At 36.6% G+C, this 26,536-nt stretch overlaps 1 protein-coding gene across 3 annotated transcripts in view; it reads right to left on the reverse strand.

The window, feature by feature from the left end:
• IL1RAPL1 (interleukin 1 receptor accessory protein like 1) overlaps window positions 1-26,536 on the reverse strand; it is a 1,387,436-nt gene that overhangs the window by 773,652 nt on the left and 587,248 nt on the right. The window contains exon 1 of one of the 3 annotated variants that reach the window (XM_073013828.1): window positions 14,440-15,855. The exons of the other annotated variants lie outside the window; for them this stretch is intronic. Within the exon in view, the coding sequence (XP_072869929.1) occupies window positions 14,440-14,527 (88 nt within the window). The 5' untranslated portion in view covers window positions 14,528-15,855. Of the gene's footprint in view, window positions 1-14,439; window positions 15,856-26,536 lie in introns of those variants that run through there. 3 annotated transcript variants of the gene reach the window in all.

Genomic DNA, 26,536 nt, shown 5'->3' on the forward strand with positions numbered 1-26,536 from the left:
GTATAAAGATTTACCTTCCCTATACTCAGGGTTCCTATCCTATAATGCAACTCACAGTACAAACAGGTGTCATCTGACCCTTTTCATACCACACCCTCAGGACTGGGGTTTGGGGAATTTTTATTGCCATGAGTAATAACGCCATTTGTCTCTGTCCCAACACCCTGTGTCTTTTGTGCCAGTATTCATGAACGTGTAAGCTATCTTGTTAGTTTTCAAATAGGGTCAAGTCTTACATATGTCAAAATTCTAGGCAGAAGATTGTGAGGATTAATAATGTTTTCATAAAATATTCATTCGCTACTCAATTTATAAGCCAAACATCATGTAAGACCCTTCTAGACCAAGTCTAGAACAGAGGAATGGCTTAATACTTTGTTGTTATACAGAACAAGTTTCTTTATTTTTATTTTTGGATTTCCAGCTTTTAAGTTGAGGGATACATGTGCAGGATGCGCAGGTTTGTTACATAGGTAAACGTGTGCCATGGTGGTTTGCTGCACAGATCATCCCAGGACTTAGGTATAAAGACCAGCATCCATTAGCTATTCTCCCTGATGCTTTCCCTCCTCCCTCAACTCCAACAGGCTCCAGCATGTGGTGTTCCCCTCCATGTGTTCATGTGTTCTCATACTTCAGCTCCTCCTTATAAGTGAGAATATGCAGTATTTACTTTTCTGCAGACCAAGTTTCAACTTCTGACTTTGTCACTTATTCATTAAACCTTGACATCCTTACCTATGAAATCTACATATCTTTTTAAAACTTGATCTTGCATTGTGAATTATGTACACAAACAACACATACATTATCTGTCATTTACTAGTAAACAAGTAAATACCTATTACTATCATTATAATTATTAGCAATAACAGAAATATATATAAAATATATGACACTCCAGTGCTACTTTAGGCCAGTTTGGAGACGAATTTTATTTTTCCTGTAACCATGGTAACAATGCCACCACTATGGGAACAAGATTACAAATATACTTGTCTTTCCTCCTCCTTTTTCTTATATTCTTTCTTTCCTTTCTACTAGGCCATGGTTGCAAATAAAACTCTCTTAAATCAAGGGTTTCTCAACCTAAACTGACTTTTTAATATTTTTACTATTGTAGAGTTCCTAAGTCTTTTCAAAACGGGACTAAAGGATTGTACTCAACGTGTCAAACTCATTTCTGACATCCTAATAGTTGATTACAGCAAAACCAATTGTATCAGCCAGACCAACTGTCCACGTTGGTCACAAAGAAGAGACATGAGGCCAATTACATCGTTTTTCCTACCAGAATTTTTGTTATTTGCTTTCAACTCTGCTGCATGTATCTAGCTCTTTAAAAAATTGGTATGATAATCATTCATTTTTATAGCAACACTATATTTTGTATGTGCCATAATCTTTGTGAATAAAAAAACTTTCACACATCAATATGAAAATAAATATCAGAAGCTTATTACAAGCTGTTATGTAAACACCTATTAACAGTGAGTTTTATTTAGAGAAAAAGGTAATAAAAATTCTCAAACTAATAGTAGGATGACTGAAAAAAAACTAAAACCATTTGCTTTATTTAAGTATTTCCACTCTCTTCCTTCTTCTTAGTCATTTGCTGCTCCTTGCCTAGAATACCTCTTTATTTCCCTTGTCAAAATTAGACCCATTCTTAAATGCTTAAATGTAGACTTTTTTTGATGCAACTGTGACACCAAGATACCTGAGCCCAGCTAAAAATGCCATTTCTGCTTTCTTTGTAAATCTATTACACATTTGACTTTCTGAAGCAATTAATCATATATTTCCTTATAATTAGTTGTAGATTTGTCATATCTCAGTTACACTGTAAATCACCTTGACATCCAGGTTTGTAGTTTAATTACGTTCCATGACTTAGAGTATCAGGGAGTCAACAGCACTCACAGAGTGCCTCCTAAGTGAAGAGCATGATGTTATAAACAAATAAAGCACAGGGATCCAGAACTAGTAATGATATTTACAGCTAATCTTGATCAAGCATTTACTTTGAGACAGGCATTGCGGTAAGTGAATTACTGAAATTTTCATTTGATATTCACAACAACCCCCTGAAATTATCAACATTATTATCCTCATTTTACAGTTAGAGAAACAGAGGCATAGCATGGGTAAGTAATTTCCCCAAAGTCATATAGCAATATAAAGTCAGGTTAGGAACCCATGCCACTAAGTTCCTCTGAGGAAAAAAACAAAAACAAAAACATAAGAATAAAGAAATCATTAGAAATTTACCACCATGCTTATTTAAGAAGAAAGTGTTAAGGAATGTTTCCAGTCAATTAAATACTCTGTAATTATATGAATGATAAATGCAAACTTTTACTTAGTAATCCACTTGACAAAAAGATTTCATTATTGCTTTGATACCTAAAAATATAATTTTTGAAATCACAAATTACGATCATTTAAAAAGTGTTACTGAAAGTGATAAAGATGGCAGGTTTTTTAGGCGGGGCACGGTGGCTCAAACCTGTAATCCCAACACTTTGGGAGGCCAAGACGGACGGATCACGAGGTAAAGAGATGGAGACCATCCTGACTAACACAGTGAAACCCTGTCTCTACTAAAAATACAAAAAATTAGCCGGGCGTGGTGGCGGACACCTGTAGTCCCAGCTACTGGGGAGGCTGAGGCAAGAGAATGGCGTGAACCCGGGAGGCGGAGTTTGCAGTGAGCCGAGATCACGCCACTGCACTCCAGCCTGGGCGACAGAGTGAGACTCTTTCTCAAAAAAAAAAAAAAAAAAAAAAAAAAAGATGGCAGATTTTTAACACTGTACAATTCACTCTGTGAATGCTTTATTAGACTTTTATGGAATAATAAAAATCATCATAGCTTTAGGAACAACATAAGACAACTCACATAGACTCACAAAATTGTCTTCTGTGACAAGTCCAGTGTACTAATAGGAATTGATCTATTTAATTTATTTTGACTTGAAAACATTATTTCACTTGTGCTTTCACAAAATGCTTATCAAGAAATCTGGGGGAAAAAGAATAGGATCACAGTGTCAACGAAGAATACATCATGTGGGCGGGTGCGGTGGCTCACACATGCAATCCCAGAGTATATTTTATAATAGAGGTACGTGTACATTTTATAACAGAAGTATACACACATTGAAATGGGTTCCGAAAGAAGAACATGGTCAGTTCTAACTAGAGAAATAACACAAAGCTTCTTTGAGCAAACGTCCTAAAAACAGGAAAAAACTTTTTTTTTTTTTAAAGGGGGACGGGACACGGTGGCCCACTCCTGTAATCCCAGCACTTTGGGAGGCCGAGAAGGGCAAATAATCTGAGGTCAGGAGTTCGAGACTAGCCTGACCAACATGGTGAAACCCTGTTTCTACTAAAAATACAAAAATTAGCCGGCCTGGTGGCACATGCCTGTAATCCCAACTACTTGGGAGGCCGAGGCAGGAGAATCGCATGAACCCGGGAGACAGAGGTTGCAGTGAGCCGAGTTCACGCCATTGCACTCTGGCCTGGGCAACAAGAGTAAAATTCTATTTCAAAATAAGTAAATAAAATAAAATAAAATAGGGAATGGGAGTGAAGAAGAAAGAGGAGGGCATCTCATTCAGTATGAAAAGTTTGAACAAAGAGGGAGAGGCAAGAAAATAATCTCATCTGTACTTGGGATGACAGTTTGGACCACAGGGTATAGAGATGGGTATGTGATGAGGGAGATGACTGAAAAGGCAATCAAGAAGTAGATCATGGAGGGCTTTGCCAGCCAAAGTGACCTGCTTTCACTTTATTCCATAGAAATACAGGAGACCATAAAGATGCTTAGGCAAAGAAATCACTGGATGTAGGTTTCACAAAAAACATTTGGGCAATCAAATGGGGAGGCTGGATTGGAGGTATGCAAGTTTGAAGAATGCAAAAATTCTAGAAAACTATATTCATTCAGATGGGAAATGATCAGGGTGAACTCAGTCAGCATCTGCAGGGACGGAGAAGAGGGAAAAAATCAGAGTAGTACATCTCCACAGGAAACAGTATAGAAATATTTGGGGTTTTTTGGACATCACATTCATTAGAAGACAACACTGGCCTTGAGTACTTGGGAAATGAATTAATCTCCTATTGCTGCTGTAAACAAGTAACCAAATCTTAGTGGCTTAAAACTACACAAATATATTATATTTCTGGAAGTACGAAGTCTAAAATGGGTAGGCAGGGATGCTTTCCTTCTGGAGGCTCTAAGGAAGAATCCATTTTGTTTGTGTTTTTCAGCTTCTAAAGACTGTCTATATTCCTTGCCTCATAGTCCCGCACCACTCCAAGTTCTACTTCCGTCACATCCTCTCTCACTCTGACTTTCCTGCCTCCCTCTTATAAAGATACGGCGAACACACTGAGCCCACCTGAATAATCCAGGGCAATCTCTCCACCTGAAGATCTTTATCTTAATCATATCCGCAAAGCTCCTTTTGCCATGTATGCTAACATATTCACAGGTTCCAAAAATCAGGATATGAATGTCTTTGGGGGGCTATTATTATGCCTACCACAGGGCATATATGTTACAAGTTTTGTCATATGCAGGCTGTTACCAAATGACAAAACACTGTTTCACAATTTTTGTGACTTTGGGATGCCACTTTAGACATTGACAAAGGTGGAAAAAAACAAAAACAAAAACAAAAACAACTAACTACATGAGCCTGTAACTTAACTCCGTGTAATATAAACATGTAAAATCTTTTTTCAAAGTTTAACATAATTGATTTCTCTAGCACTTCAACTATGTGCAATCCAAAGGAAAATTTTAGTTTATTTTCTTTGCAATTTTACAAAGGTTTTTTCACCATTTTAGAAAATCACATCACATAGGCTCTGCCACTTCTGAAATGCAGTCATTAGTGCTACACACCAGTCTGCAAATCAACCAACACAAAACTTATTTTTTCCTTTGGATGCTACACAACGGAAAAGCCCAGGAGTTAGTCTAGTAAACCAGAGAGCTATACTCAGTTTTTCTGTCTCTATAAGAATTGTGGGTTTTTATAAAGGCTTCATTATACAGGCAAGACTGATTTAATCACTGGCTATCAGTGATCAAGTCAACCTTCAGCCCTTCTCCTCTACCAGAGCTCAGGGAAGGGATGAGGGGGCAAGGTTAAAAGTTCCAACTCTCTAATAACATGGTTGGTTCCCCTGGCAACCAGCCTCCATCTTAAAGCTATCTAGGAGGCGAGAGCCATCAGTCATTATCACACACAAAGACACTACTTTGGAGATTCCACGGGCTTTAGGAGTTGTTTGCCAAGAAGTGAAGAAAAACACTAAATATATAGCTATTATAAATCACAATATTTAAATGACTTAGAGATTATTTATTATTAGTGCTTATGTGTCTAGATGAATTGTAAAAATAAATGTAAATGGTCTTCAGTTGCATCTACTTTATTATGATAATTTTAAAAAGAGCATTTCTTAAAAATCTGAAATGTGGATAAAGTTGAATAAATAAAATTGCCATCCTTTATTTTATACAATTTTGAGAGCAATCATTCCACTAGTATATAAATATCACAGGGGCATAATTTTTTGTATGTTTGGTTCACTGCTGTATCCCTAAAAAAGAGTATGTGGTACATAGTAGGAATTCTAGAATTGTTCCTTGATTGAATGAGTCAGTGAATGCTTCTACCTAATTCCTTCTAAAGTTTTCCACATCACTGAACTTTAGCTGAAATGATCAAGGTATTCAAAGTACAAGGAAGAGGTCAGATGCTTAACATCATGTATTTTAAATAGTAATACCTAGACTATTAACATGTAAAAAATTATCGGTTTAGATGCTGAATCATAATGTTCTTATGGTCAAAAGATTTATTCAGAGCTCCAAGGAGACCTAACAGTGCTATTTTGCAAATGTGAGTAGTGAGAATACAGTATTAAATAGCTGAGAATAGTAATGAGTAATTATTAATGAACACATGGTGTGCTAAAATCTTTCCAAGTATTATATTATACAATCCTCACCAGAAACCTAGGATGAGACTATTATTGTTTTCACTGCAGATGAGAAAATTGAGACTAAAAGAGGCCGGGTAAACTCACCCAGGTCACAAGTTAGCAACACAGTCAGATCACATATTCCTTTAACTCTTTCTTTGGGAATTTTAAATAGTCCACACAGTGGAAAGACAATATAGATGGTTTTATTTTAAAGTAATTATATTTATAAAAAGAAGGAAACACAAAAGCATGGATGCATTTTTCCAAGAATCAATTCAACTCCCAACGCACCTCCGTTTCTTTGTTTCACAGAAACAATTTGACATATACACAGACATACTTGAGAATGTGCTGCACACACATGTACCTAAAGATAACGATACAGGAATTTAAAAAGTCAATGTAATGTTTACATTCTTAGCAATATAGCAAAGTATAAAAAAGGAAATATCTCTGGATTATGTCATGAGGATCAATTGATACACCACAATATGTGGAATATTAACAGAATAATCTAATAGAGGTTCCACTATTTTTTCAAACAACAAAAATAATTGAGTTTCTGGCCGGGTGTGGTGGCTCACACCTGTAATCCCAGCATTTTGGGAAGTCAAGGTGGGCAGATCACCTGAGGTCAGGAGTTTGCAACCAGCCTGGGCAACATGGTGAAACCCTGTCTCTACTAAAAATAGAAAAGGTAGCCGGGTGTGGTAGTGGATGCCTGTAATCACAGCTACATGGGAGTTTGAGTCAGGAGAATCGCTTGAACCCAGGAGGTGGAGGTTGCAGTGAGCTGAGATCACAACATTGAACTCCAGCCTGGGCAACAATAGTGAAAACCCGTCTCAAAAAATAATAATAATAACAATAATTAAGTTTCTTCTTGAAAATAGAGAAGTACTTGAATCTTACAACTCTCAAAAGGATAAAAAAGGATTAAAAATATATAATAATAAATATTAGATATATCTGCAGGTTTTCAGAGGTGCTTTATATAAAATATGGTTTTATATAGAACATTATTTCATATAAAACATTGATCCTCAATTTTTTTTTTTGACAGTAGTTCTCATTGCACTGACAACCATCTTTATATGTGATGATATCCAATACAGCATGGCTTATTGAAAGAGATGATCAACAAAAGGACTGAATTACAAGGATTAGTGAAATTTTGAGAGAGTGAGAGAGAGATTGATTTGTTGTAAATTTGATCAATAAGTCTAAAGTAGATTTTTTTTTTCATTTCCTTCAAAGATTATGAAACCTTCTTCTGGGCCAGCAGTGCTCACGACTAGATTACCCATTCCACTGGTTCACAAACCCATACCTGGAAAACTGTTAGAAATGCAAATTTCTGTGCCACATCCAACTTTCTGAATCAGATACTCTTGACTTTTAGCAATCCCTCCAGGTAATTCCAGTGAGAATTAAAATTTGAGAACCACTGCTATAGTCAGCAGTGAAGTGAGAACATCATTGTCCTTTCAAGTAAATGAAAGACAAATCAGTACTTTTACAAGAACCCAATACTCAAAGCCAATAAGAGAATGTCATTTATGTTTTGAGGTTGTACAAAAAAATTAAAAGTCACAGCTGAGCCTATTCAAACTCAGCATGCATTCAGTAATAATGTTGATTACCAAAGCTTAACTTAGAGTTCCTTTTCTGAGTCAGAGTTTATAAGAACAATTGTGATTGCACCAGGCCCACCCAGATAATTCAGGATCATATCCCATCCCCTAACATTTAATTTAATCACATCTGCAGTCTTTTTTTTTTTTTTGGCCATACTAGGTAACATAGCTCCAGTTATAAACATATGAACATCTTGGGGAGTCATTATTCATACTACCACACTAGCTATCCTAGAATACACAAATACACAATTTAAACTCGTTGAGGATTTTTCATTGCCAAATCATGAGTGAACTCTCATTCACAACTACTATAAGGATAATAAAATACCTAGGAATCCAACATACAAGGGATGTGAAGGACCTCTTCAAGGAGAACTACAAACCACTGTTCAAGGAAATAAGGGAGGACACAAACAAATGAAAAACCATTCCACGCTCATGGATAGGAAGAATCAGTATCGTGAAAATGGCCACACTGCCCAAGGTAATTTATAGTTTCAATGCCATCCCCATCAAACTACCAATCACTTTCTTCACAGAACTGGAAAAAACTACTTTAAAGTTCATATGGAACCAAAAAAGAGCCCACATTGCCAAGACCATCCTAAGCCAAAAGAACAAAGTTGGAGGCATCACGCTACCTGACATTAAACTACACTACAAGGCTACAGTAACCAAAACATGAAGGTACTGGTATCAAAACAGAGATCTAGACCAATAGAACAGAACGGGGGCCTCAGAAATAACAACACACATCTACAACCATCTGATCTTTCACAAACCCGACAAAAACAAGGAATGAGGAAAAGATTCCCTATTTAATAAATGGTGCTGGGCAAACGGACTAGCCATATGTAGAAAGCTAAAACTGGATCCCTTCCTTACATCTTATACAAAAATTAATTTAAGATGGATTAAAGACTTAAATGTTAGACGTAAAACCATAAAAAACTCTACAAGAAAACCTAAGCAATACCATTCACGACCTAGGTATGGGCAAGGACTTCATGACTAAAACAGCAAAACCACTAGCAACAAAAGCCTAAATAGGCAAATGGGATCTAATTAAACTAAAGAGCTTCTGTACAGCAAAAGAAACTACCATCAGAGTGAACAGGCAACCCACAGAATGGGAGAAAATTTTTGCAATCTTCCCACCTGACAAACGGCTAAAATCCAGAATCAACAAAGAACTTGAACAAATTTTCAAGAAAAAATCAAATAACCCCATCCAAAACTGGGCAAAGGTTATGAAGAGATACTTCTCAAAAGAAGACATTTATGCAGCCAACAGATACATGAAAAAATGTTCATCATCACTGGTCATCAGAGAAATGCAAATCAAAACCTCATTCAAACACCATTTCACACCAGTTAGAATGATGATCATTAAAAAGTCAGGAAACAACAGATGCTGGAGAGGATGTGGAGAAATAGGAACACTTTTACACTGCTGGTGGGAGTGTAAATTAGTTCAAGCATTGTGGAAAACATTGTGGCAATTCCTCAAGGATCTAGAACAAGAAATACCATTTAACCCAGCGATTCTATTACTGGGTATATACCCAAAGGATTAGAAACCATGCTGCTATAAAGACACATGCACACATACGTTTATTACAGCACTATTAACAATAGCAAAGACTTGGAACCAACCCAAATGCCCATCAATGTTAGACTGGGTTAAGAAAATGTGGCACATATACACCAAGGAATACTACGCAGCTATAAAAAAGGATGAGTTCATGTCCTTTGCACAGACTTAGATGAAGCTGGAGACCAGCATTCTGAGCAAACTATCACAAGGTCAGAAAACCAAACACCACATGTTCTCACTCATAAGTGGGAATTGAACAATGAGAACACTTGGACACAGGGAGGGGAACATCACACACTGGGGCCTGTTGTGGGGTGGGGGGCTGGGGGAGGGATAGCATTAGGAAAAACACCTAATGTAAATGACGAGTTTATGCGTGCAACAAACCAACACAACACATGTACACACATGTAACAAACCTACACGTTGTGCACATGTAACCTAGAACTTAAAGTATAAAAATTTTACAAAAAAATTAATTTAAACAATACAGTACCTTTAACAATAGTTTTATTTTAAATGTTGTATTTTATGCAAATGTACTTATATGTATACACAGTGACTCTTATAAGAAAAGCAAGTATATTTCAAATGAAACTCACCACTCTGCCCTAGAAAAGAACAGAAACATTTTGTGACAATTTTTCCTAAAATAAAATAGGTCTATTCAGCTGGAGACAGCAATCGAGTTTTTGGGAGAAGTTCAGTGAAACTATAGTGAGAAAAAATAGTTCATTAAGCATATAATTGTGAATGTAATGATCAGATGATTCAATACATCCTCAAAATGAGTCAGTAAAACAAGTGATTAAAGCAAAACTGGTCTGTTCTGTCTAGGAGAAAAAGAAAGGCAACCCCCCAACTCCATCATCAACAATGTATTATGGTATGTCCTCCAATGGGCAGAACTGCTTCTCCCTTATTTCTTTCTTCTCTACTGAAGCAGAATTCAGCTCAGTTGACTATACAGTAATCTCCCCAAATAGGGGAAGGGAGATGAACACTACTTGAAAAATCCCCAGTTCCTCTAGGGTCAGCCTTCAATTGAGTTGTAAGGGAAATGAGAATGCTGAGAAGACTGATGAGTCAGGAACTATCACAACCATTATAACCAAAATATCCAAATCCCCAGTACAAAACGTTGGGTAAATTTAGAGTCTTGAAATCCAGTGCATTCTGGTTTTTGTCGACCTCATTTGAATCACAGTCCAATCTCCCTAAGCTTGTCAATAACAAGAAATCTTCAGCCATGGATTGGTAAAAAACATTGAGGATTTTGGTGGGGAAGGGGGCACAATACAGCAGAAAGGGGACACGTTTTCAGACTAACACCCATTCATCATACAGAAAGTCTATTCACCACAAACTGAATTGTATTGTATTGTCTTTGTAAGTCCAGAAATGACCATCAGATGTAAGCATGGATCCCTTCAGTTGCTAGAGAGGAAAAAAAAAAATCGAATGAAACAAATGCTCCACTTTCAATAATCCCCATAAAATTTCAAGATTTTTCCTTATAAAATTTCTAAAGGTAACCATCCATAATAAATGCATTTATAACACAGTTGAGGAATCCCTTTGAAGCTGCTTTTTATGTTTGTTTCAAATTTGCGTATGAGAAAATTGGACAAGGATTCTCAAAGTGTGGTTCCTGGATGAGAAGCATCAACATCACCTAGAAACGTGTTAAAAAAAAAGAACAAATTACTCACTTTAGGAGGCCTAGATGGGCAGATCATGAGGTCAGGAGATCGAGACCATCCTGGCTAACACAGTGAAACCTCGTCTCTACTTAAAAAATGCAAACAAAACAAAACAAAACAAAACAAAACACTAGCCGGGCATGGTGGCACGCGCCTGTGGTCCTAGCTACTGGGGAGGTTGAGGCAGGAGAATGGTGTGAACCCGGGAGGCAGAGCTTGCAGTGAGCCGAGATTGTGCCACTGCACTCCAGGATGGGTGATAGTTCAAGACTACATCTCAAAAAAAAAAAACAAAAAAACAAAAAAGCAAATTATCAAACTCCACCCCAGACTAACAAGTTGTATATAAACAGCTCCTAAGCTAATTCTCATGCAGGCTGAAGTTTTAGCACTACTAAGCTAGAGAAAATAAAAGCATCATATTCGGCAGTATACTATTTCAAGAAAAATGTAAATTTTCCCATTTCTACATGCAATATACACTGGAATCTTTTTTTTTTTTTTTTTTTTTTTGGGACAGAGTCTCTCTCTGTTACCCAGGCTGGAGTGCAGTGGCGGTATCTTGGCTCACTCACTGCAACCTCTACCTCCTGGGTTCGAACAATTCTCCTGCCTCAGTCTCCCGAGTAGCTGGGATTACAGGTGCATGCCACAACACTTGGCTAATTTTTTATATTTTTGGTAGAGATGGGGTTCCATCATGTTGGCCAGGATGATCTCAAACTCCTAACCTCGAGATCCTCTTGCCTCGGCCTGCCAAAGTGCTGGGATTACAAGCGTGAGCCACCATGCCCAGTCTCTAATCTTATTTTTAAAAGCTACTCCATGTCGTTTCTCAATCCTAGCAATTCTCACTTTTTTATTTCTTCCTCTGCATGGAAAACTCCAAAGGGCAGTATGTGGCATTTTCAAATATTGAATTGCATTTTACTTTTACTTATAGCTACTAAGCTTAAGAAATAATAAACTGATTAAGCTCAGCCCATGTATAATTCACTTCATTGGCTTTCCAAGGCCCTTTACATATATTTTATGTGACATGTGCTTTGCAATAAGGCAGTGGAAAAAATAAACCAATATGAATTCAAAACATAAATAAGTAGTGACTTGTCACTATAATGAAAGGATGACCATCATTTTTCTTTAAAGATTATGCTAGAGTATTTTAAACACGTGATGACAACCAATATTCATTTTGAGCATGAAGTTTTTACTTGGTATACAAAGCTAAGACTCCTGGATCTTTTCCCTTTTTTTTCTTTTTTTTTGAGACGGAATCTAACACTGTCGCCCAGGCTGGAGTGCAGTGGCGCGATCTCGGCTCACTGCAAACTCCGCCTCCCGGGTTCACACCATTCTCCTGCCTCAGCCTCCTGGGTAGCTGGAAATACAGGCGTCCGCCACCACCCCTGGCTAATTTTTTTTTTGTATTTTTAGTACAGACGGAGTTTCACCGTGTTAGCCAGCATGGTCTCCATCTCCTGACCCCGTGATACGCCCGCCTGGGCCTCCCAAAGTGCTGGGATTACAGGCGTGAGCCACCACGCCAGGCCTCCTGGATCTTTTGATGCCTCCTTTTTCTTAGTATAGAACTTCATCTACTGAAATTAGTAAACAAACCAATCGCAATTTAAATATATCAAACTTTACGCATTTTAAAGAGAGGTTTTTTCTGTACCTTACTGGAATAACAATTCCTATATCATTAAACCACATTGGTTTTTACTATAAATCTACTTCTGAATTTTTTGTGTTTTATGTGATAACAAATATTAAATAAAACTATTAACCACTGGTCATCTCTCCATGAAGTTTACATTTGGTATGTACTATTACTTAGCTATGTCTTCATTAGCAAGACAATGTAACCTAAACATCACATGCATTTTGCAATAAAACCTTAATATATTTCATTTTTCTATTTGATATATTTTCCTTTATGGCTCCGAGTCACAGCACAAGTGATGGGTTACCATCAGCCAAGCCAAAACAATTTAGTTAATCTTTGTCTGAAATTATGTCTCTTGAAAATTAGCAATTTTTTTACATATTCATACTCCTACTTCCATGCAAATCATCTCATATCCACAAACTATCAACTATTTTAAACTTGTTGACTGTGAAGTGTGTGGTGGCTCACGTCTGTAATGCCAGCACTTTCGGAGGCCGAGGCGGGCTAATCACCTGAGGTAGGGAGTTCGAGACCAGCCTGACCAACATGGAGAAACCCCGTCTCTACTAAAAATACAAAATCAGCAGGGTGTGGTGGCTCATGCCTGTAATCCCAGCTACTCAGGAGTCTGAGGCAGGAGAACCGCTTTAACCCAGGAGGCGGAGGTTGCAGTGAGCTGAGATAGTGCCGTTGAACTCCAACATGGACAACAAGAGAGAAGCCTGGTCTCCAAAAAAAAAAAAAAAAAAAAAAAAAACCAAAACAAAACAAAACACAAAGCAACTTGTTGGTTGTTCACTTTTATAAATCCATATGCTTATTTTTACCTTTTAATACGTACAGAAGCATTATGTGGCTTATATTGAAGATTTTTGAATCATCTTTTGGCAAAGTTTCATACATATCATCCAGACAGAGTTTCTTATTCTTTTATGCTTTGTTTTTGCTTTCCCCTGTCTGCGTCTTCTACATTTTACCTTTTAGGCTTCCTCTTACTCTACGGAAGTAGCATATGCCATGCTAATTCTGAATATGAAGGATATCTCTTCACAACCAATTTCCTCTTTTAACTCGTAAATGGTCATTGAAGTAGCTTCAGCTTCCAGGTTGCTTGAGCTAACTTACAAGAATACAGTGGCCTTGTAATCACCGTTAGCAATGATAAGGAAAGTACTTAAAGAGCAATCAAAATGAGACTTTACTTAGAGTAGCTACTGGACCATAAAGGTATGGATTTCCTGTTCCTTTCATAATGCAGAACACTAGTAAACTATAGAGTAGCTATCTATTCATTATCATTAACAATATCAACAATTATCTGATATTATTTTTAGCTCATTAAGTCAGTGATACTACAAATTGCCCAAAAAGTATTTCCCGTATGCGGAGATTCCTAAAACAAAGAGCTTTCTTGATAATATTTTATTTAAATGTTTATTTTTTTATTAGCTGTTTTTCAATCCAGAAATAATACTGATTTTGTACAAGGCTTCTGAATAAAATCCTCCGCCTACCTACAATCCATTAGCAGTTTTGTAAGTATGGTCCTTGGACCTCCTAAATCATACTCACTCAGGAAGTGACTCAGGCATAGGTATTTAAAATAATGAAGCAGGGGATTATCAAGTACACGGAGATCTGAGAACCACGACTTTACTGGAATAAAAACAACCATAATTTAGTTTCCTTGTTTGGGTTTAGCAGCAAGCCCAAGACCGCTCTGTTCTGTAAGAGACCTGGCATCTCTGAAAAGACAACAGTCTCCCTACTCAGCTTGTGGTCAAATAAATGATCCCATGCCAAACTCACCAGTTTTTCTTTCGATGCCTCCTCTTCCCATCCTGATTCTCCACTGTTTAATGAATTGCTGAAGAAAGTTATCCAACGAGACTCTCATGACTCAAATGATTCTTATTATGATTCCCCAAAGTCTTCCGACTTGTTAATGTTTAATCACATAAGACTCATTAAACTTCATTAGACCTATCTGATGAGGGATCTCTCCTCAAAACTTTTGCTTCCCAGCTGCGAACACTACTGTATGGTATTAAATGCCAGATATGGACTTCATAAATTTCCTGAATGCATTAGAATCACCTGGAGGGCATGTTAACGGTATTGTATTAGCAATTTTTGTTAAGTAAGTAAATTTTTGTGGCTCTTGTCACATATAAAAACCTACGCCAAGACAATAGCTTTCTTAATTTGCTTCACTATCGTAATTGTCTACATAAAACCCAAAACATTACATTGTAAGCCTCAAATATATACAACAAAATTGATTTTAAAAAAATAGTTTGCTAGGCTCCAACTCCTGAGTTTCTGATGCAATATGTCTTGAACAGGGACCAGAAATTTGCATCTCTAGGTTCCTGGGTGATGCCACTGGTGGTCAAGGAACTACACTTTGAGAACCACTGTCATAACCAATGAACTGAAAACCACAGATAGAGCATGGGATTCTACAATTGCTTTTATGAAAAAATTCTATTACTGAGATTATCTATACCTGTAGAGCATGAAAGAATCTAAATTTGGAAAACTTCAGTGCACAGCTAACTTAACCTTTTGAAAAGAAAAATGTAGTAATTTTATTGATGCTGAAAGTAACTACAGGGGTGCTACTAAGCAGAATTTGGTAAAGCCAGTTAAATGGTTCAAAATACCTTGGGTTATTAAAGGCATCTTGAGGTTATTATTGGCAAAATGGGTCATTATTTTCAATTTCGTAGGAAGCTTAGAACAAACTGAAAACCATTATTTGAAGCCAAATTCACATTCTCTCAGTTAAGAAGCCCTATTTTACCCATTAAAAACCCACAATAAACATTCAAATGCATGGAGTGTTATGCTGAAAGCAAAATGTGCCTTTTTTCTCTCTCCCTCCATTTGCTATTTGTACTGACATTTAGAAACATAGACATGATATTTAGTTTCGCTCTCAGATAATTATTTTTCTATGTCTACAGTCTTAATTTTGCATGCCTAATAAATTACTGATTGAACACTGTATCTCCCAAATGTTAACCAATTTACTTCTATTTATATATTTCATAATTCTTGATAATTCTATAGCTGTAATCTTTATCTTCAGCCTGTTTTCAGAAATATCATTTGCCTTATAAAATGTTACATTTTTACATTTAATCGTACTCACATATAGTCAATAGAATTAATATCAACTAAGCATTTTGTATTAGTTAGACAATGTGGTACATGACTCATGTTTGAATTTATTAAATAATGACAACACCATCCTCACCACTTCCTGGGAAAGTAGGAAGCCTAACACCGACTTTATAGGTGAAAAAAAATTGAGGACGAGAGTAGTTCAGTTCATTCACACAGACCTGCATTTTAATTCTGGTGTCTGTGCCCCTTCAATTTTACCTTATTACTTTAAAAAAATTGGTGTAACCAGGCACAGTGGCTCATGCCTGTAATCCCAGCATTTTGGGAGGCAGAATCACCTGAGGTCAGGAGTTCAAGAACAGCCTGGCAAATATGGTGAAACCTTGTCTCTACTAAAAATACAAAAATTAGCTGGGCGTGGTAGTGGGCATCTGTAATCCCAGCTACTGGGGAAGCTGAGGTACGAGAACTGCTTGAACCCAGGAGGCAGAGGTTTCAGTAAGCCGAAATCGCGCCACTGCACTCCAGTCTGGGCAACAGAGCGAGACTCTGTCTCAAAAAAAAAATAAATAAATAAACAAAAACAAAAACAAAACAAAATCCCACAACAATGGGTGCAACTTTCAGTAACAGAAAGTAAACCACCATCCATATAAAATTCAAGTCTTGGTTATAGTTTATTAAATGTAATTATTCACTCTTGTCTTAATAATCACAACATTGTTATGTTCTTAAAGCATCTAATACAATAATGGATGGAAGCACAGAATACTTTTAACAGCATTTTGCTGAAGTTATCGGAGTTCAAGGAGAAATTAAATATATATTTCTAACACCAAAAGTAATTATACGGGCATATTAACTTCAAAGAAATTTATCAAGGGGTTGGAATGCTATGCATTTTTTCTTCATAATTTATGGTGACTTTTCAGTTTGGTTTCTCAAATTGCAATAAATAATATACGAATCACTTCCACATATATGTTGAATATTCACTAAACATATTTCCCACGTTTCTAGTAAAGGAAACATCCAACCTATTCATAAAACAACCCTGACAAGGGATGTATGATCTGAAATCATAGTTATATTGAATTTCTAAACTAAGAAAGAGAAACAGAGAAAAACAGGTTGCAAGTCATCTCAAATACTTGCCTTCAACTCCGTATCTAATTTTTGTCAACTGTTCATAGTAATACCTAAAAACATTTTCATTCTCTGTCCTTTTGATGAATAATAAGATTCATAGGTTATATCTACTATTATTCCTTCAGATAAAGAAAGTCATGTGAAGAATGAATAAAAACAGCCAAATAAAGAAGCATTGGCTGTTTTCAGATGGGCATAGATTTATAAAGAAAGCGATTTCTATATGAATTGAAAGGGGAATTCTGTAGCAACTTGACTAGGTAAAGGAAAAAGATCATTGATGATACAAAAGGGAAAAACATAGACAATGTAAAAGGTTTTATTTTCATATAAGAATTTGCATTATCAAATAATTTGTTGACTTATTTATAATCTGTGTAGACTTCTATTCTATCACAAATGTTGGGGTACAAATGTAGCACATTCCTTATAGAATTTTTACTTTATTGTAAGGTAGTTGCTTCAGGTTCCATGGGAAACGTGGATTGAACTGCAATCAGGTGTATAAAAATTATTCGCAAGAGTAATTTCTATTGTTTATTTTATAATTAAATGTTATAGGGACAAAGATTGAAAGCAACATTTCATTTTTCCATGAACCACATATAGATATTAAATCTATTTTATTACTTATTTACTATCCTTTATTGCTTAATTTAAATATGTAAAATTCCATTAATGAAACTTGGAGACCCCGATAACATTTTCAGTTTAATGTTCCAGTTTATTTATTTAGTTTCCAAATAACAAAGAGATTTGGTAGTTATTTTCATTAAAAGTTAAGGGGAGGCAACAATGATACTGTTTTAGAAATCATGATAAGAATCATCAAATTAGGTCCTACCTGGTAGTTTGAAATTGCTTTTAAAACTACATGACCATATATTTTTTCAATATAGAGTCACTCAAGATTTTTATTTTTTTTTCTCTGGTGCATGTTTCTGTCACTTTTTTCATATGAGATTTTGGCTATAATTTTACTTACGGAAGTCTTGAAACCCTAATTTACAGAAAGCAGGAAAATAAATACAGCTACCATAATATTATCATAACATATGACACATTAAAACACAATGATACCACAAAATGAGAGTAAAATGACTTCTATAGTTAGGCAATGACTGTATAGGTTAAGGCAATGCCTAAAGAATTTACCTTATATATTGTTGGTTGGAATGTAAATTAGAATAGCCATTATGGAAAACAGTATGGAGTTTCTTCAAGCAATTAAAAATAGTACTGCCGTATGATCCAGCAATCCCATTACTGCGTGTATATCCAAAGGAAATGAAATCAGTATGTCAAAGAGACATATGCCCACCCATGCTTATTGCAGCACTATTCACCGTAGCCAAGATATAGAATCAACATAAATGCCTATCTACAAATGAAGAAAGTGTGATATATATCACATTTAGTAGTATATCACATTTATCATATAAATTCATATACACACACACACACACACACACACAATTGAATACTATTCAGCCATAAAACAGAATGAAATCTTGTTATTTCAACAACATGGATGAACATGGAGGATATTATGTTAAATGAAATAAGCAAGGTACAGAAAGAAAAACACTACATGATCTCACTTCTATGTGAAACTTAAAAAAGGCTTACTTTATATAAGTAGAGAGTAGAATAGTAGTTAGCAACGATAGGTGAGGGTATGTGGGAGGGGGATCTTGGGAGAGGTTTTTAGTCAATTGGTACAAAATGAGACAGGAAGAATAAGTTTTGCCATTCTATTACACACTAGGGTGACTATAGCAAATAACAACGTAATACATATTTCAAGACAGATAGAGGTGAAGATTTTGAATGCTGTCACCACAAAGAAATGATAAATGATTAAATTGGTGTATATAATTACCTCAATTTTATACTATGTATACATGCACTGAAATATCATATTGTACCACAATATTTAAATTATTATGTGTCAAGTATAAAAAAAAAACTTAAAACTAGAAAACTTTAAAAACAATTAATAAAGAGGGTAAACAAGCTAAAAGGAACAGAAAAGCAAGCCAAAATTACCATGGTGATAATCACTTTTTAGTATAATACTTCCCTTTGACAATCCTTCCTAAATATTTCAATTAAAAAGACAAGGGAAGTGTGATATTAATACAAATTTGTACCATTACATCTAATAATCAATTTAGGTATTGGTCAATAAGTAAGCCGATTTATTGGTCTATTTCAGTTTACTCTTGATAATGTTGGTGGGGGGGGCATGCTTAATTTTAAATGTCTTTTATTCACCCTATATTAAGTATTTATGGCTTCTGGCATATATGCCATAGGTCAGGAAAGAAAACAGACCAAAAATAAGAGTAACATGATTTCATAACACTATCAACTTTATTGTCTTTAACATAAAGCTTTTATTATTTTGTTCACTACCCTTCCTTTAGTAAGTAAAATAACATAGTGTCTTTTCACAAACTATGGCAGAGCAATTTTTGAATCCTATAGTAGAAATTTAGGCCATAAAATGCAATTTAAAAGACAGGCTAGTCTCCTTTTATTAAATAGAAGGAAAATATATATTAAGTAAAAAACAAGCACTAGTCTTCAGACTTTTTGATTATACAATATTATTAGGTTACAGAAAGAAATAAGAAGGAAAGGAGGAAGTGAAGAAAGGAGGGAGGGAAGGAAAGGAAGAAGGGAAGGGAAGGGAAGGGAAGGGAAGGGAAGGGAAGGGAAGGGAAGGGAAGGGGGAAGGGGAAGGGGAAGTGGAAGGGGAAGGGGAAGGGGAAGGGGAAGGGGAAGGGGAAGGGAGTTCATTTCCTCTCTCTACATTTATCACTATATAAATTATATACCTATAATATTCTACCGATATATTATGTAAAAAATAAAATAGGCACAAAAAAAATTGAAATGGTAAGAAACATTGAGAATTCACCATGGTCAAAACGAGATGCAAGATTCTCATGGAAGAAGTGAACAAAGAACATATGGCCTTATTTAGCATAAAATTTAACAATAAATTCAACAAAATCAATAAAGTCCCCTTTATATCTATGATTATTGCTGTGAAGCAGGACTGCACAATGTTACAAGATATATGACAGGGAGTTCTAACACAGTCTTTGAAGAAAAAGCTTTCCTAAGGAAGTGACATTGAATCTGGAAATTCACACATGAAAAGGAGATAAATTGTCAAGTCATTTGACAAAGAATGCTTTGCAAATGGAGTAAACAGCATGTGCAAAGGCCCTGGGATGAAAAAGTCAAGGCATGCACGTTCATGCTGAGAGAAGCTGATACAGTAAGGTGAGAGGAATGGGGTGAAGATAGGAGGAGAAAGAGAAAAAAGTAACTAAAATGTGTTGGCCTCATTAAGGATTTGGGAGCAATGGGAAGTTATTAAGACTAACAGGAATTTACCAAAAGGTTTTAAGTCAGAGAGCAGCTTGATCACACTTGCATTTTTTAACAAAAAATTTGAAATTTTACACATTTAAAAATAGGCTTGAATGATGAGTAAACAAACCAGGCAAGAGTGAATGCAATTTCAATTGTTCAGATGATTGTTACTTCAAGTAGGCTGATGGTGTTGGAAATGGAGAGAAGCAGAGATTCAAGGGAGATTTCACAGGCTCTGGATTGTTCAAGCCATGAAGTTTACTTTATGACAGTAAGCAGGTAGAATTAAAGTCAATGCAATATTGCATGATGACTTCCTTTGAAAATGAAATACGTTGTGCAAAACATTATTTCGTTCATTCTGTTACTTACAAGAATGAAGTAATTAAAATAACTATGTGCACTGCCTTGTGTTATTCTTCATTTTCCTGTGAAACACCAAAGACTATGGACACTACCAGAAGCTATATTCTACATACATGTGACCATCTTCCAGCATGAACACATGATAGCACGAGTCATAAACTAATTTTTGTGTGTTTATATAAAAAAGACTACAAAGAGTTGATGTCTCATGCTGAACAGAACTGGAAAACCTATATCCATATTCAAAGTTATTTTTACATATACATAATGTGTAATGATAATATTTTCAGCTAAAGTGTCGCATGACTAAATATTACCCTTATTGACAAAGCTTAGAAAACAAATCTAGAAATTCAGTCTTTTGGAGTATCAATAAATTGAGAAGGTATTAAAAAATTCCAGTACAAATTCAAGGTATATAGTAGTGTGTAGGAAGTGCTTCTTCAAAATGCCTGTAGCTCTTTTGTTTTTATCATAACTAGGCTCCCAAAAGATATGATGTTAACTATGAATCAGGCTTGACATTAAACATAGCTTCTCTGATGGCCAAAGGGAAACTCTAAAACCTTTTAGTGATGTAGTACAGCATAAGAAAAATCCCTGTCCTAGGGATTTGGGAGATTTTCATTTTTACTCCACTTTTTTCAATAACCAGCTATGTGTCCTTTGTAAAGTAACTTAACCAATATGAGTTTTTATTTTAACATCTATTCAAGGAAAGGATTCTACTAGATGGTCTCCAAGGCTCTGCTCATATCTGTGATTTTAGAAAATGAATTAAATAAACATTTAAAGAACAGTGAAATTTAAACTAAAACAATGTGCTAGAATCCTGAGAGTTTGGAAACAGTATAGCAGCAAAAGTAACTAACCTGATAGAGAAACCAATCTCAATGTATGACACATTTTTAGCAGAAGACTGTCAGTTAGCTGTTAGTTTCTTTTTCTTTTGTCTTTTTTTTTTTTTTCCTTGAGATAGAGTTTTGCTCTGGTTGCCCAGACTGGAGTGCAATGGTGCAATCTTGGCTCACTGCAACCTCCACCTCCCGGGTACAAGCAATTCTCCTGCCTCAGCCTCCCAAGTAGCTGGGAGTACAGGTGACCGCCACCACGCCCAGCTAATTTTTGTTTTTTTTTAGTAGAAATGGGATTTCACACGTTGGCCAGGCTGTTCTTGAACTCCTGACCTCAGGTGATCCACCCACCTCGGCCTCCCAAAGGGCTGGGATTACAGGCATGAGCCACCTCACCCAGCCTAGTTTAAAACTATATATCCTGAAGACATAATCACAAATTACAAAACCAAGTTAGAGGCTGTGCATGCACAGTGCAGAAAGAACTGATGGCTAGATTCATACACTCACCCTGTTTATGCTCACTGACAAAGACTCCCACATTATATTACAGAGGATAGTAACAAAATACCCATAGAAGAGGTTACTCTTTGACATAGACACACACATACACACACAAACAAACAAACAAAAAATAATGGAGTATAATGAAACCATTTTGTAGAAAAACAAAAAAAGAAAGGCTTAAAAGGATGACGAAAAAGTCTGTGTGAGTGAAAAAATGGTGAACTGATTTGATGTTATGGAATCTCACTTATATTTAAACTACACCGCAATGCAAAGCACATATATTTCTCTCCTATAATAAATAAAATTGAGACTTAGACTTTGATTTCAAAGTCACTTATAATGTAAAGGCTTCTTATAGTATGTGGACATGAATGAGTGAAATAGTGATTACATACTTTGAGCAGAATAAGGCTGGTGCTTATCTAGTAATAAAAAACCAAAACCTGTCAATGGCCATTCGAAGAGCTAAATCAACATTCATTTTTTCACTCGCCTACTTATTAATTCATTCATACATTCCAAAGGAATTTTTGTGTTCATCTCTCTCCTAGGTTCTGGGATCATTTACACATTTATTTATAAGTCAGTTATTCAGCATCTGCACTGGGATCTGGGGGATACAAAATGAATAGTACACAGTCTTGGCTCTCAAGGAGCTTATCTTGCAGTAGGGGAAGCCAGACATTGACATGTACAACTTAAAGGAACATAATGGTCTTCTTGATGGATAATGTGTGCAGCACAAAGTCAGGTCACAAAGGAAGAAGTGGCTAGATAGCAGAAAACAGCTATGGAAATTCAGAGCCCTGTGATGAAAATGTATTTCTCCCTGCCACTTTCACCTTCCTTATGCTTCAAACATTTCAGAGATTTGTATACAGACATTCATGTTTTTCACCTAGAGACAGGTGAACAGGAAACGTTTACTCAACATGAATAAAGCTCTATTTACAATCATTGAGATTTGTTGGACCTCTATGGACATATAGTTCCAGGACATGTATTTCCTTCTGAAAATAAGGATAGGGAAAAAGACAAACGCATTCAAAGCCAGTTTTATTTTGTGATATTTTCTACCAGAAATTTTCTGGTGGTTAGCTAAAAATATCATTTATGCGTATGTATTTAAATATAAGAAAATTCAAATTTCCAAATTACTAGATGAACAGTAAAGGACAGACTTCTCATTAGTTTCTCCAGTCCTCGTTTTAATTTGTTTTATATATTATACCTGTGTTCCTTTGTTATCTCTCTTCTCAGGTTGATCCTGCTTCTACCATGTCCCTCAATTTTATTTTCCCTTTTCTGTGTCTACTGCCATGTCCTACTTCAGAGGTCTTATTACCTCTCACCTGTAATTACCTCTAGACTTATCTCTCTGCCTCCAGTCTTGGCCTCCAATCTATAAATTACTGCTAAATCAATTTGCCTACAGTTCAACTTCATCATGTTGTTCTCAGCTGGAACACCTTTCCAAACTGCCTACTGCCTATCAATTTAAGCACAAACTCCTCACTTTAGATGACAAAGTCCTTTAAAATCTTGACATTCAAAGTGCAGTCTGTCTACCAGCAACATCAGCAGCACCTAGGAGCTTGTTAGAAATGCAGACTCCCAGGCCGCAGCTCACATCTCTAGCTGATTCAAAGACACATTACACTGGAGGATGCATTGCTCTAAAGAAACATCATACTGTATTTCCAGTCTTTGTTCCCTATTACCTTCCTTTCTTTGGCCCCAATATACAACTAAATTTGTCCCAAAAATATCTTTCTGACTTTGAACCACAGCAGCTCTAACTTCTAATACCACAGAGCACAGCATTTGGCTTTTGTGAACTTTTCTTTTTTTTTTTTTTGAGAAGGAGTCTTGCTCTATAGCCCAGGCCGCAGTACAGTGGCATGATCTAGGCTCACTGCAAACTCCGCCTTCTGGGTTGAAGTGATTGTCCTGCCTCAGCCTCCCGAGTAGCTGGGATTACAGGCGCCCACCACCACGCCCCGCTAATTTTTTGTATTTTTAGTAGAGATGGGGTTTCGCCATGCTGGTCAAGCTGGTCTAGAAAATCCTGACCTCATAATCCACCCGCCCTAGCCTCCCAAAGTGCTGGGATTATAGGCATGAGCCACCATGCCCGGCCCCTGTGAACTTTTCTATTACCATATTGTTACCTCCTTGAAGGTGGACATAACAGTTTATTCATTTTTCTTTTCCCCATTGTGATGGTATGCAAAATAAGCTCCTACTCCCTGGGCGATATTTAATATTTCTTCGATTGGGCCATGAGAAAAATATTTACAGCTGTTTAAAATTTTATTTTTATTCCATTATTTCAATTATCCACTTTAGGTATTAATGTATACGATATATTAATATAGCAATATATGTGGTATTTGTTGGTAGAAAAATATACACATATTGGGATATTTGTTCTAAATTTTGATTGGTGTGATTGCATGAACAAAACCACTTAGAGATCACTGCCTGACAAACCAAGTATATTTATGGTCTTCTGCAGAAACTAAACGTTATTTATATCTTTATTTATTATTTTACTTTAAGTTCTGGGAAACATGTGCAGAACCTGTAGGTTACATAGGTCCACACGTGACATGGTGATTTGCTGCACCTATCAACCCAACATCTAGGTTTTTTTTTTTTTTTTTTTTTTTTTTTTTTTTTTTTGAGACGGAGTCTTGCTCTGTCACCCGGGCTGGAGTGCAGTGGCCGGATCTCAGCTCACTGCAAGCTCCGCCTCCCGGGTTTACGCCATTCTCTTGCCTCAGCCTCCCGAGTAGCTGGGACTACAGGCGCCCGCCACCTCGCCCGGCTAATTTTTTGTATTTTTAGTAGAGACGGGGTTTCACCGTGTTAGCCAGGATGGTCTCGATCTCCTGACCTTGTGATCCGCCCATCTCGGCCTCCCAAAGTGCTGGGATTACAGGCTTGAGCCACCGCGCCCGGCCAACATCTAGGTTTTAAGCCCCGCATGCATTAGCTATTTGTCCTAATGCTCTCCCTCCCCTTGTCTCCCAACCCCTGACAGGCCCCAGTGTGTGATGTTCGCCTCCTTGTGTCCATGTGTTCTCATTGTTCAGCTCCCACTTATGAGTGAGAACATGCAGTGTTCAGTTTTCTGTTCCTGTGTTAGTTTGCTGAGAATGATGGCTTCCAGCTTCATCCATGTCCCTGCAAAGGATATGAACTCATTCTTTTTTATGGCTGCATAGTATTCTATGGTGTATATATGCCACATTTTCTTTATCCATATATCATTGATGGGCATTTGGGTTGGTTGCAAGTCTTTACTATTGTGAACAGTGCTACAATAAACATACATATGCATATGTCTTCATAGTAGAATGATTTATAATCCTTGGGCTATATACCCAGTAATGTGATTGCTGGTTCAAATGGTATTTCTGGTTCTAGATCCTTAAGGAATCGCCACACTATCTTCCACGATGATTGAACTAATTTACACCCCCACCAGCAGAGTAAAAGTGTTGTTATTTCTCCACAGCCTCGCCAGCTTCTAAACAGGTATTTATTAACTGAACTAAAACTTTACAACTGGCTCCACTGTAGCATACAAAAGAATATTTTATGTAGGTGACAGTGCTTAATTTCTTCAGTCAAATAAATGTTTCCAAGATTAAGGGAAAGCTGCTGCAAAGTATTATAGAAAACGTTAACATTTTTATTTACTTATTAAATAAAAAGTAAACCTAGAGGCGTCTGGAAAGTTACGGTGGGTTCATTATTTCAACTCAGCAGTAGGAAACATCTATTCCTAATACATTAGCTAATATATCTATTCGTAATACGTTAGCTTCAATAATCATCAAGCAATTGGAAGATGATGATTTAAGATTATTTCCTTGATTATGATACCTATTTTGAATACACACTTTCAGTAATTAAGTATGCCCTTAGAATATAGATTATATTTCTTACTATAGTTCAGAAAGTTGCCCATACATCACCTTCTCTCCTGCATCACCAAAAATTGATTGCCTCATTTTATAGCGGTACTTGAGCAACTTCACTGACCTAATTAAGCCTTTAAATGGATGGTCAGCCCTTTTTCCTTCCAGGCCGTGTATCCCTGCTGTATACTTATAGACCTTCTTCCAATCATCCACTTGCTGTATCAAAGCAGTTATCACACTTCTTTTTTTTTTTCTTTTGATAGGGAGTATCGCTTTGCACCCAGGCTGGAAGGCAGTGCTGCAATCTTCTCCATTCACTACAACCTCCGCCTCCCGGGTTCAAGCCATTCTCCAGCCTCAGGCTCCGAACTGGCTAGGATTACAGGCATGCACCACCACGCCTGCCTGGCTAATTTTTGTATTTTTAGTAGAGATGGGATATGATCATGTTGGCCAGGTTGGTCTCGAACTCCTGACCTCAGGCGATCCACCCGCCTTGGCCTCTGAAAGTGCTGGGATGACAGGCATGAACCACCGCACATGGCCCACGCTTCTTTTCAATGTCTTGTTTAA

Source organism: Chlorocebus sabaeus, chromosome X, assembly GCF_047675955.1.
Source record: "Chlorocebus sabaeus isolate Y175 chromosome X, mChlSab1.0.hap1, whole genome shotgun sequence".
NCBI lineage: Eukaryota > Metazoa > Chordata > Mammalia > Primates > Cercopithecidae > Chlorocebus > Chlorocebus sabaeus.